The sequence below is a fragment of the Bison bison genome, unplaced genomic scaffold (assembly GCF_000754665.1).
Source record: "Bison bison bison isolate TAMUID 2011002044 unplaced genomic scaffold, Bison_UMD1.0 scf7180017864068, whole genome shotgun sequence".
NCBI classification, from domain to species: Eukaryota; Metazoa; Chordata; class Mammalia; order Artiodactyla; family Bovidae; genus Bison; species Bison bison.
The window spans coordinates 3,326,725-3,338,161 of NW_011494640.1; the positions used below are offsets into that span (position 1 = coordinate 3,326,725).

The 11,437-nt window shown below is 42.0% G+C and overlaps 1 protein-coding gene across 3 annotated transcripts in view; it reads right to left on the bottom strand.

Annotated features, from left to right (window-relative positions):
• The window catches only part of EIF4E2 (eukaryotic translation initiation factor 4E family member 2), a 31,587-nt gene that overhangs the window by 16,588 nt on the left and 3,562 nt on the right, over positions 1-11,437 (bottom strand). For all 3 annotated transcript variants that reach the window (XM_010836952.1, XM_010836951.1, XM_010836950.1), the window contains exons 2-4: positions 6,055-6,169; positions 4,893-5,027; positions 735-839 (exon numbers count right to left, since the gene is read on the bottom strand). In XM_010836952.1, the coding sequence (XP_010835254.1) occupies positions 735-839; positions 4,893-5,027; positions 6,055-6,169 (355 nt within the window). The remainder of the gene's footprint in view (positions 1-734; positions 840-4,892; positions 5,028-6,054; positions 6,170-11,437) is intronic.

Here is an 11,437-nt window from a genome sequence, read left to right on the forward strand (position 1 = left end):
GCCCCCAACCCCTCCCAGCATCAGAGTCTTTTCCAATGAGCCAACTCTTCGCATGAGGTGGCCCAAGTCCTGGAGTTTCAGCTTCAGCATCAGTTCTTCCAAAGAAATCCCAGGGCTGATCTCCTTCAGAATGGACTGGTTGCATCTCCTTGCAGTTCAAGGGATTCTCAAGAGACTTCTCCAACACCACAGTTCAAAAGCATCAATTCTTCGGCGCTCAGCTTTCTTCACAGTCCAACTGTCACATCCAAACATGACCACTGGAAAAACCATAGCCTTGACTAGACAGACCTTTGTTGGCAAAGTAATGTCTCTGCTTTTGAATATGCTATCTAGGTTGGTCATAACTTTTCTTCCAAGGAGTAAGTGTCTTTTAATTTCATGGCTGCAGTCACCATCTGGAGTGATTTTGGAGCCCAAAAAAATAAAGTCTGACACTGTTTCCACTGTTTCCCCATCTATGGGAAGAGTAATCCCCCCCCCAAAAAAAATCCTTCAATGTTGCTCTAACACCATGTTAGTGAGAAAACAACCTTTGAAAACCATCCACACGAACAATGGAACCGGGGCTTTTTCCTAGAGTTCCCATTTCCAAGGATGTACCAAACTGTTATGCAGCTTTCAAAGAAGACTTTAACCAACACCTGGCACTAACCCCCAAACCAAACAAACAAAAACCCCCCGAAAGACAGAAAACTTCCTCAGAAAAACAGTCTAAGGCTCTCAGTTCTCACCTCCCACATGGGTTTAATTCCTTCTTTGAAGAGATGGAAGTCGCTGTGGCCTGTCAAGTCCCCGGGACGCACCATGTGGCTGTAAAACCTCCAGAACTGCTCCACCTGCAGAGAGAAGACAGCAGAGTCAAGAGAGGCGCCTTCTTTTTCTTTGGGTGAATGTGAGATTTAAGAGAAGAGCATAACCACGGAAGACACTCTGCTAGAGGCTCTACTTTTTGGAGGACAGGTGTTCATTCTGGGGATTGTGGGGGAAGAACAACATCTAGAAGGGAAGCAGACTATCTGTTTTGATAAAAGAATAATGTCATACTGTTGACACAAGAATAAACTCTTTAGGCGAGAATTGCCCAGCCTCAGCCAGGAGCCTTAGTTGGTAAAATGTCAATACGCATCCTCCTGTGGAAGCCGCAGGAGAATCACCACATGCTGTAGGACTTTGTTTTACACAATAAAAACCACTTAGGTTTGAGGTATATTCAGGGCCACATAACCTCAGCTTGAACCAAATCACTTAAAAAAAAAATACAGTATTATTAACATTGTGAATTAACTAGTCATTGTGCTCTATAGTACATGCCCAAGACTTATTTATAACTGCAAGTTTGGGCACTTCCTGATCAGAGGTTTACTGCCAAAATACAGCATTAGCTACACTAAAGTACACTTTATTTCTATAGAAATAGTTATTGAGCATTAAGTGACAGAATCAACCACAGGCACTACTCCATACCATGGTGCCCTTGCTAAGGCCCAGATGGTCCAAAAACCAAGCAGGCCTTAGCTTCCTCACTCAGGGTTTAATTCTCTCTTCTTAGCTATAAAATTTCTCTTTACTCCTCCTTCACAGTCCTGTTAGAAAATATACATATTTCTCTATAAAATGTATGCTTATTTATATTTATCACACTATTTCTGTTTTTCTCACTAGTGATGTGATAAGAAATTACTTCCCTGTCCATAAGCATGCGTTCATGCTAACTCACTCAAGTTGTGGTCAACTCTCTGGGACGTTACAGACTGTAGCCCACCAGGTTCTTCTGTCCATGGGATTGTCCAGGACAAGAATACTAGAGTGAGTTGCCATGCCTTCCTCTAGGGAATCTTCCCACCCCAGGGATCGAATTAACATCTCTGACATCTCCTGCATTGGCAGGCGGGTTCTTCACCACTAGCGCCTAGTGGCGCTTCCCAATTGGGAAGCCCTTGATTACTTTCCTATTCCTCTGCAATTCACAGAGAGCACCTACAAAGTACTGGGCAGTCAAGTGCACACTTTACAAGTAAAGAAAAAATGTGTAACAGTCTGAAGAAAACAGCTGGTATTTGCCAAGAAACTGCTGAAGACGCTCTAAATAAACATGAAGCAAGATTCCATAATGTGCAGGTAAAAACAGGTACCATGCAGACAGAGATTCAGGTCACACTCCCGGATGTGGATAGCAACTGAGGAGAAACCCTAGACTGTGTGAAATGGCTGTGCCTCTCAATCCTCTAGAGCACAGAAACACGGGAAACATCTCATGTTACAAGGAAATTAGGAACAAAGCCATCTGCAGGACTTCATCACAGTATTTCACCTCAGCGAGTGCCATGCTTAATGATACCCAGGGATCTGGGTCAGTGAATGGTCCTATGCATACAACGAGCAATAATCTTTTCCCCACTCTAACACAGTGCAAAGAAATGAAGTTCGCCTTCTAGAAACTGTAGCTCACTGTGAATAAGGACTTGATGGAAGTGGTGGGGACAGAGCATACCAATCACCCCCAATCCTCCAGTGGAGCACTGCTTTATTAACAGTTTGGTCTCCACCAATCTGAGAGCCATTCTCTACAATCTTATGGCCAGAATTCTATACCCAAATCACAACAGAGATAAAATAATAGGCAGGTTGAGAAATAGTATTAAAACTTTTTTTTTTCATTCTCTTAAGGCAACTTGCATTTTTAAAACTTTCAACTGAAACCAAAAAATCAATGTTTAGATTCAGAACATGGAATGCAGAAAAGACTTTAGAAATCATCTCGACTACTTTCTTTGCTTTATAATTGAGAAAACGGTTTCAGAACTTGCCCCAGCTCACAGTCAAGCAGCAGAATGAATGACACTTGTGATCCCCGAGTCCAACGCTTTTTTCATTTCAAGATATAGTTTTCTTAGTCACCTCAAGAACTTTTAAATAGTGTCAAATACTAGGACAGAGGACTAGTGGGAAATACTTTAGCATCATTAGTTTCAAAATGTAACTACTTTTCTGTGAGGAATATTGTGGGACACTTCCCAATGCCTCGACTTACATGACACTGGTGAGTATAAAGCAGCATTAACCCAAGATGATGCTGATGATCGAACTGTTCAACTTAGCATATATGCCCAAAGAAAACAAAAACTCTCCTTGTACAAGCTGGGAAAATTCACACATATTTTTTTTAAGCGGGAAAGAAAAATGCTAGAAGTAGTTATAATTATGCTAAAATAATTGAACAAAATCCTGAATGAAAGCTGATTCCCCAGAGTTCAGTTTCTTCTCTGATCCTAAGTGCTTAACCAGTTGTTCATAACACTATGGCTGCCATTTTACCTGAAATGTCTAGCAAGCTATCAAAATTTTTGTGGATTCAGGAATGTTAGGATGACATGGATAGTTTTTTTAATTCTATTGTTCTCTCTTCCAAGAATTCCTTCCTTTCATCACTTGTTCAAATTTTCTGAATTCAATCTTAAACCCATCTCCTTCCCAAAGAGGCTTCTCCAGGCTGAAATGAATCCCTTTACTCTGAACTGCAAGAGCACTCTAGCTATTTATGCACCTCCTAAACTGCTTCCCTGTATTAGAAATTCCTGGGCATGTCTTATTTCCCTAAGGGCAAGGTTTTTTCAGTCATTTTAGAACACTATTATGCCCCAAATTCATTCAACAAACTTTTCTTGAACCAAATATGTACCCGTGCACAGCTACTTCTAATAATTCAAAAAAGTCTTAATTTAACAGTAATAAGAGAGCACAGGCCAACTAATACAAGATCTTTGCCTGTGGCTGAAATATCAACTCAACATAATCAGATGATATGATTATCATTATATATGCATCTGTTTAATAAATATAGCCTGTCTGGTAAACAAACACTTTGAAAAACTGGAGCATCCTGGCATGCATTTGGGTATACAGAAGACTGAAAGAATGTAGGCTTTGGAAGGTGGTTTTTACAGCCTACCCAACCTGAGTCTCAATACTGGTTCCTCCACTTAATCTAGTCAATTATAACTGACTTGAGACTTCAGATCAGATACTTAACCCAAGTCTCATTTTTCTCATTTGTAAAATATGGATAACATCACTGACCTCATAGGGCTATCATAACGATCAAAGGAAACTATATAAGTGACTATTATTGTGTGTCCTTCCTCTTTACTAATTTATTTTAAAGTTTACTGTCTATTATTGTTTCCTTTTCCAGTGTCTGCATTTTAAACAGAACGAATACCTTAATAACTTCAAGAAAATAACGAATCCTGCATTTGATTCTGCCCGCAGATCAACTGTACGAAATACATAACAATCTTCACCAAACAAGACTGGCTTTAGTCGCAGACAAGCCTCTCACGGTTTACAACTCTAGTTTTCTGTGAGGAAGATGAGACAGTGCGTGGGCTCACTGTACTGACAGTGCCCACAAAAAAACAGAGACTTGCTTTTCCTTCTGAACACAGAACAAAGACGCTAGTTTATGTGTAATCACTGACATATCTGAAACCCGATGTGAGGTTATTAAAACAAAAACTTTTAAATTTTATTCTCAATTTTACTGACAAGCTTCATGAGGACACCACGTACTATAAAATTTTGTATCTCCCATAACACTTTGCACACAGAAAGGACTCCATAAATACCTACTTAAACAAACCAGTGTTTTTGTACTGTCCCCATCTGATCAATTCCACGATTTATGCACTTATTGATTCTGACATATGTTGCCTACGGATATATAATGAGAAATAGAAGAATGAACCAATTTAGCTTTACAGACTCAGGTCAGTCAACTAAGGAAACCAGAGTCCTATGTAGGTTACCAGGAGGGTAGATAAACACAAAAATGTAAATACAGACAAGAATGTACTACCAAAGCTTACTATGTTAAACCACCCAGTACTCACAGAGGCAAAGGTGCCAATCTGTTTGATATTCTGTTCATAGCTCTGTGAGCTGGTGGGACGGCCGGGGGTTCTCCTGGAGTACCAAAAAGTGTAGTTATACTGCAGTGGATGCTCGGCCGGCCCAGGGACGACAGCCTGTGAATCAAAGGAGGCGTGTTAATCTGGGCATTTTCCACATGCTCTGAGACTGAGAAAACATTTCCCAGTGTTACCCCTTACCACCTCCATTAAAAAGGATACATCCTCAATTACCTGCAATGGGCTCAAGATTCCACTTACATGGTAAATTAGTGGTTAACTCTAAGTTCCTGTAACACTTTCTGTGTTCTTAATGCTTTCGTAACTTTCTACCTCCTACCATGAGTATTATGCTTTTATCTCATCTCAACATATTCCCAGGCCAAACACTGCCTCCTCTATGACACCCTATCACTTACTGGCTCATGACACTGGGCAAGTTGCTTAACCAGTTTGTGCCTCAGTTCCTTATCTGTAAAATAGGGAAAACAATAATGACCACCCTCATGGGGCTGCTGAGAGGATCAAATTAACAGCTGTGAAGTGCTTAGCACCATGCCTGACACATAGGAAGTACTCAAAAAATGACAGCTCCTAGGATTACTGCTACTGTTAAATGTAAGTGCCTTGATTCAGGCTCACTCACCTGTGTCCTTCTAGCATGTAAAATGCCTGTATTTGGAATGTAGTAAATATTGTGCAATAAATGAATTAGTAATTGCTTTAATATTTCAAGAAAGAAACTGAGAGATCTATCTCTCGTTCGCTAAAATTCCTCTCTTCCAAGTCACTTTCAGCCTGAATTATTACCGACTAAAGAGTTGAACATTCTAAGTGATGGGCAGGACTGAAATACGGAACAGCAGCTTCTGAAGCAACTAACACCCTTGCTAAATTCCAGGATTAATCTCCCCACCTCAGGCTAGGAGAATGTTGGAAAGCAAGGCAAGAACTCAAGATCCTGTGGCAAGGGGAACCTTCAAAGTCCCAAGATGAACTCCAGTGATGCAACAATCTTTTTAGAGAACAAAATCAGACACTACAAAACAGGGTGTCATCAAGTGCATCCAGCATCCTTCAGATTTCACAAGATCACCAAGTCCCCAGTCCAAAGGCAACGACATCTGCACAATACAGAACTCACCTTCCTCTTGCTGCTGCTCTGACTCTTGTCTCGTTCCGTTTTTTCCTTCTCACCATCTTTCTGTGTGCTGTTTTCTTCATTCTGATCATGGTCCCCACTGTCATCATCTTTCAATCTGAATGGGAAGGCAAAACAACAGTACCCCATGACTGAGCTGATTCTTGCTTATCTAACAAGGCTACCAGGTCAGATGAACCACCATGTAACCAATCAGAAGTCACTCAAGTCATAGGCAATGAGGTGCCCATGAAAGAAAGAAAAGGAAGCAGAAAGGCAACTGGGAGGATTAAGCAAAAATGAAAATGCCCATCAGCTAATTTGTGAATTACAGAAAGCACCATATTCTAGTTTTCTAAAAGTCTGCACAAAAAAGCAAGAGGTAAACAGTGTAAGGGGTTGTTTTCTATGCCAAAAATAGTCAATAACGAGGAGAATTTCTGGATTATATAACTGTTTTGGCATTTCAAATGAACTTGAGAAACTTCCCTTTCTATCCTGCCACTTCTAACTATCTTTCCTACCATTCCCCGCTGCTACTGCTAGTCATTTAATTTCCAAGCTTAGAACTCTCCACTGTCCTGTGCCCTTCCATGCCCACCATGCAGGATATAATACAAGGAAATGTAAGATCCTCTACAACTCGACTGTCAACTGGCATCCCCTTTCCCTCTCTGCCTCCCAAAGCAACCCAGATTTCCACATCTGTGCTATATGCAAACACCACCCCTCAGCCTAAGGCACCATTCCTCCCACATCTGTTTTTCCTACTAGATAGAGGGGGCCCTAGATTGGTGTCTTATTAACCTTTGTATCTTCAGCAACGATGACATGATGCTGGAGTGATGTTAAATGAAAAAGAAATGAAAGGAAGGAAGAAATGTCTTCTTGTCTTGTAAGTTCAGTCAAAAGTACATCAGGTGCCACCTTTCAGGAGCAGTGAAACTACCCTCAGCGCTGTGTATTGGTTTGCTATGACTTCAAACTCACTTATTTATGACTTAAATGAAGATGCTGTTTTGAGATAACAATGAAGTGTCAGTTCAGTTGTGTCACTCAGTTGTGTCCGACTCTTTGCAACCCCATGCCAGTTTCCCTGTCCATCACCAACTCCCAGAGCTTGCTCAAACTCATGTCCATCAGGTCAGTGATGCCATCCAACCATCTCATCCTCTGTCGTCCCCTTCTCCTCCTGCCTTCAATCTTTCCCAGCATCAGGGTCTTTTCCAATAAGTCAGTTCTTCCCATCAGGTGGCCAAAGTATTAAAGCTTCAGCTTCAGCATCAGTCCTTCCAATGAATATTCAGGACTGATTTCCTTTAGGAGTGACTGGTTGGATCTCTTTGCAGTCCAAGAGACTCTCAAGAGTCTTCTCCAACACCACAGTTCAAAAGCATCAGTTCTTCGGTGCTCAGCGTTCCTTATGGTCCAACTCTCATGTCCATAGATGACTATTGGAAAAACCAAAGCTTTGATTAGACGGACCTTCATCACAAAGTAACATCTCTGTGTTTTAATATGCTGTCTAGGTTGGTCATAGCTTTTCTTCCAAGCAGCAAAGTCTTTTAATTTCATGGCGGCAGTCACAATCTGCAGTGATTTTGGAGTCCAGGAAAATAAAGTGTCACTGTTTCCATTGTTTCCCATCTATTTGCCATGACGTGATGAGACCAGATGCCATTATCTTCCTTTTTTGAATGATGAGCTTTAAGCCCGCTTTTTCACTTTCCTCTTTCACTTTCATCAAGAGGCTCTTTAGTTCTTCTTTGCCTTCTTCCATAAGGGTGGTGTCATCTGCATATCTGAGGCTATTGATATTTTTCTTGGCAATCTTGATTCCAGCTTGTGCTTCATCCAGCCTGGCATTTCACATGATGTACTCTGCATACAAGTTTAATAGGCAGGGTGACAATATACAGCCTTGATGTACTGCTTTCCCAATTTGGAACCAGTCTGTTGTTCCATGTCCAGCCCTAACTGTTGCTTCTTGACTTGCATACAGATTTCTCAGGAGGCAGGTAAGGTGGTCTAGTATTTCCATCTCTTGAAGAATTTTCCACAGTTTGTTGTGATCCACACAGTTGAAGCCTTTGGCATAGTCAATAAAGCAGAAGTAGATGTTTTTCTGGAACTCTCTTGCCTTTTCTATGATCCAATGGATGCTGGCAATTTGATCTCTGCCTTTTTCTATATCCAGCTTGAACGAATGAAGTCTATCAGGATATTATGTGTAGTCATTCATACACATTAACAGGTCAGTAGGCGAGTAGCTCCTGCTGGGAGCTTATCAGCAAAAACAGATAAAGAAGGGAGCATGGTGAGGGGACATTTAGACTATAAATACTGAGTGTTGTGTAAGGAATATCCAAGTCTCCATCTGAGCAAAGCTGTCCTTTGCTGACCTTGCTCTCCGAAGATTGTGAGCCACTTGCTTCTGCAGTGACCAAGCCAACTCTTTGGTGGGCAGTGGTGTCAAACCCTGCAGCTGTCTCTGAAGAGAAGGGACATTAGCTCTGCTGTGGTAAAGCTGACTCCTTTAGCAGTGGTGACAAAATGTTTAGCGGCCCTGCAAAGATCAGCCTGCCCATAACCACCAGTGCTGGAGTTTTCTAGCAACAACTGACTTGTATTTTTGAGCTGGTAGCTGAACTTCAGTTCCTGATTGGCAAAGTCTTCTCACCCAGTGCCAATTCATATAAAGGTACACCTGGGACTAAATTTGGACTGTATTCCTTTCATCTCCCTGTGCCTGGAACAATACTGTGAGTAATCTACCACTGGTTTGGAATATGTTATGTTATTTCTTTACTAGCATCAGCATGTTACTGGCTTATGAAATTACTGTAACTCCCACAGTGGACCGGTGTTAAATAAACTAGTGGCAAAGAAAATCTACCCCTGAGCATATTCTGTCACCCTCCAAAACAAAATACTAGGGCTCTCAGTGAACCTAAAATTCACTGGATCTAGACAAAAAGATAAATGGAAGGTGAATTCACAAAGATAGTAAAAATTCTGTTCAGTCTAGAGCTGGACCATCAACTTACGGATCTTTTCTGAAATCACTTTTCTGGCCCTACCCAGTCACACAGAATTTCACAATTCTCAGGATAGTTACTAGAAGCGGTCAAACTGTAACTCAGACACAGGAATACCTCAGAGCTATTGTGGGTTTGATTCCACATCACAGCAATAAAGCAAGTATCACAAGAAATGGAGTCACACAGATTGTTTGGTTTCTCAGTGCATTTAAAAGTTAGTTGACGCTACACTGTAGTCTGTTAAGAGGGCATTAGGAATATGTCTAAAAAAAAGTACGTATCTTAATTCAAACCTTAGAGTGGACAAACTACACATGTGTTGGGGTGCCCACTCTGCCCATTTCACAGCCCTGGCTGTAGGATATACTCCTGAGATCGTGCACTGTGCCATGCCCAGCCCCAGCCCCTCCCTGGCCAAGGCAGGACGATAAAGGGCACTGGTAGCCCAGCCTGTCCAATAACCTACGCCTCAGTGCCTTCCTGACTCCTCCTCAGGTCTTCATCCAGGAGGTGAAAGACCTTACAGATTCAGGAGCTGGTGCAGTCAGTCACATGAGCTGCATGTAAGAAAAGCCATGAGGGAATAAAGACAATAAGCAAAAGCAGAGAAGGCCAGGAGGGGCAAAGGGGATGGAGCAGATGAGCAGAGAGGAGAATGGGGTTTTTCGTGATGCTGCCATCTCTTTGGCTTCCCTGGACGCCTGGGAGACCTAATGGTGCTTACAATAACTCCTTCCCCATTATGAAATTTGAGTCCGCAGGGTTTCCTTTTGAAGCGGGGCCTGTCCTAGCATCCAAGTCCCACAATATTACCAGCACACTGTGTGTATCAGATGCTATGAATACCTGACACACAGTCTTTTCCCTCCTTTCCGTCCAGTAGTACCAACCCACTGCAGTCCCCAGCTTCACGCCTCTGTTGTGTTCATCATCTGGTCTTTCAAGGAGCTCCTCTTCCCCTCCTTAACTTGTCCTTTAGGACCCAGACTAAGGGCCACTTTCTCTTAAAAATATTCCCTGATCTCTCTCTAGGCTGGGTTGGGACCCCTTCTTCTAAACATCCCCATATCAATGTTTTACTTGTCCTAGCTATACTGTCAGTTTTTTTGTCTCCTGATTACAAATATTTCATGAGTCTTTGTTTCTTTTTTCTTATTGCTTAGGTCCAAGATAGCTCCTAATTCTCTTCTTTAGGGCATATCCCAGGGACTCAAACCATTTCTCTCTTCTCAGCCCCCAACTTCCCACTATACCATCTGGGGTCCTTTCCCTTCAATCTTGGTTGAAAAAGGGCACAGTTGCTCTAGCACCTCACATTTTGCTAGCTCCAAGCAAAGCATGTAAGTTTCTTTCTTTTTAGTGCTTTTGCTGCTAACCACTACCGGGAAACAGAAAAATAATAACAAGAATAATTATGTCAGAGAAGAAACAATGCTACTGTGACCCCGGTCCTCAGCTCCCAACTCCCTTCTAAAACAGTAACTGGAAACCTTAAGGGACCTTCATCTAATGTTGTTATTTCTTGAGGGTGGAGCTCTGCACTCTGGGACAACATTTAAGGCAAGTCATTCACATCCTATCTTCAGAGGCTACTCTTCCCAGCTGGATGCTGGATCTGAGCAAAGATACTATCCAGGTGGAAATATCAGTGCTCCTTAGACTCAGGCAGGCAATTAGCATCTGAAGCTATCCATGCTGAGTGGTGCCTGATCAGCTCACCAAGCTTCTCCCCAGGTATGTCCTCATACTCTGACTGGACAATTCACTGCAGGTAGGAAATTGGGCTAATCCACCTTCACATGTCCAGTATCAGGAAATGCGGGCAGAAAAGAAACAAGTTTAACACACGGATTTCTAAAATCAAGGCAATACAAGGCAAATAAGTGCCAAATAAGTGGTTCAGATAGTAGGTAAGAATGGGCTAAAGCTAACAAAGAGAACAGGGACAAAATAAAATCTGGCACCTGGATTTGAAAACCAAGCTCAACCCAGTAGGGACTGCAATACTTAGAAAGCATCTTAACGGTTTTACATTTGAACAGGATTGATAGCAATGGCACCTACTGACTTGATGGGAGTCGGGGGGAAGGAGGGGGGTGTGGGGGTGGATTAGATTACACATGAAGGCCATACAGAAAAGGAGACTAGAACTCCTCTGCAATCTGAGCCCATCAGATTAGACTAGAATACTCAAGTCCAGACACTGGACTTGTAGGACTCTGGCAAACCGAAACATGTCCACATGTCCTTAGGAGCCAAGTGGTGAACCATATAGAGACCAAACAGGCAACCAGTGGCCTACAAACTGCACTTTTTTGCATTAAAAAAAAAAAAAAAAAACCCTA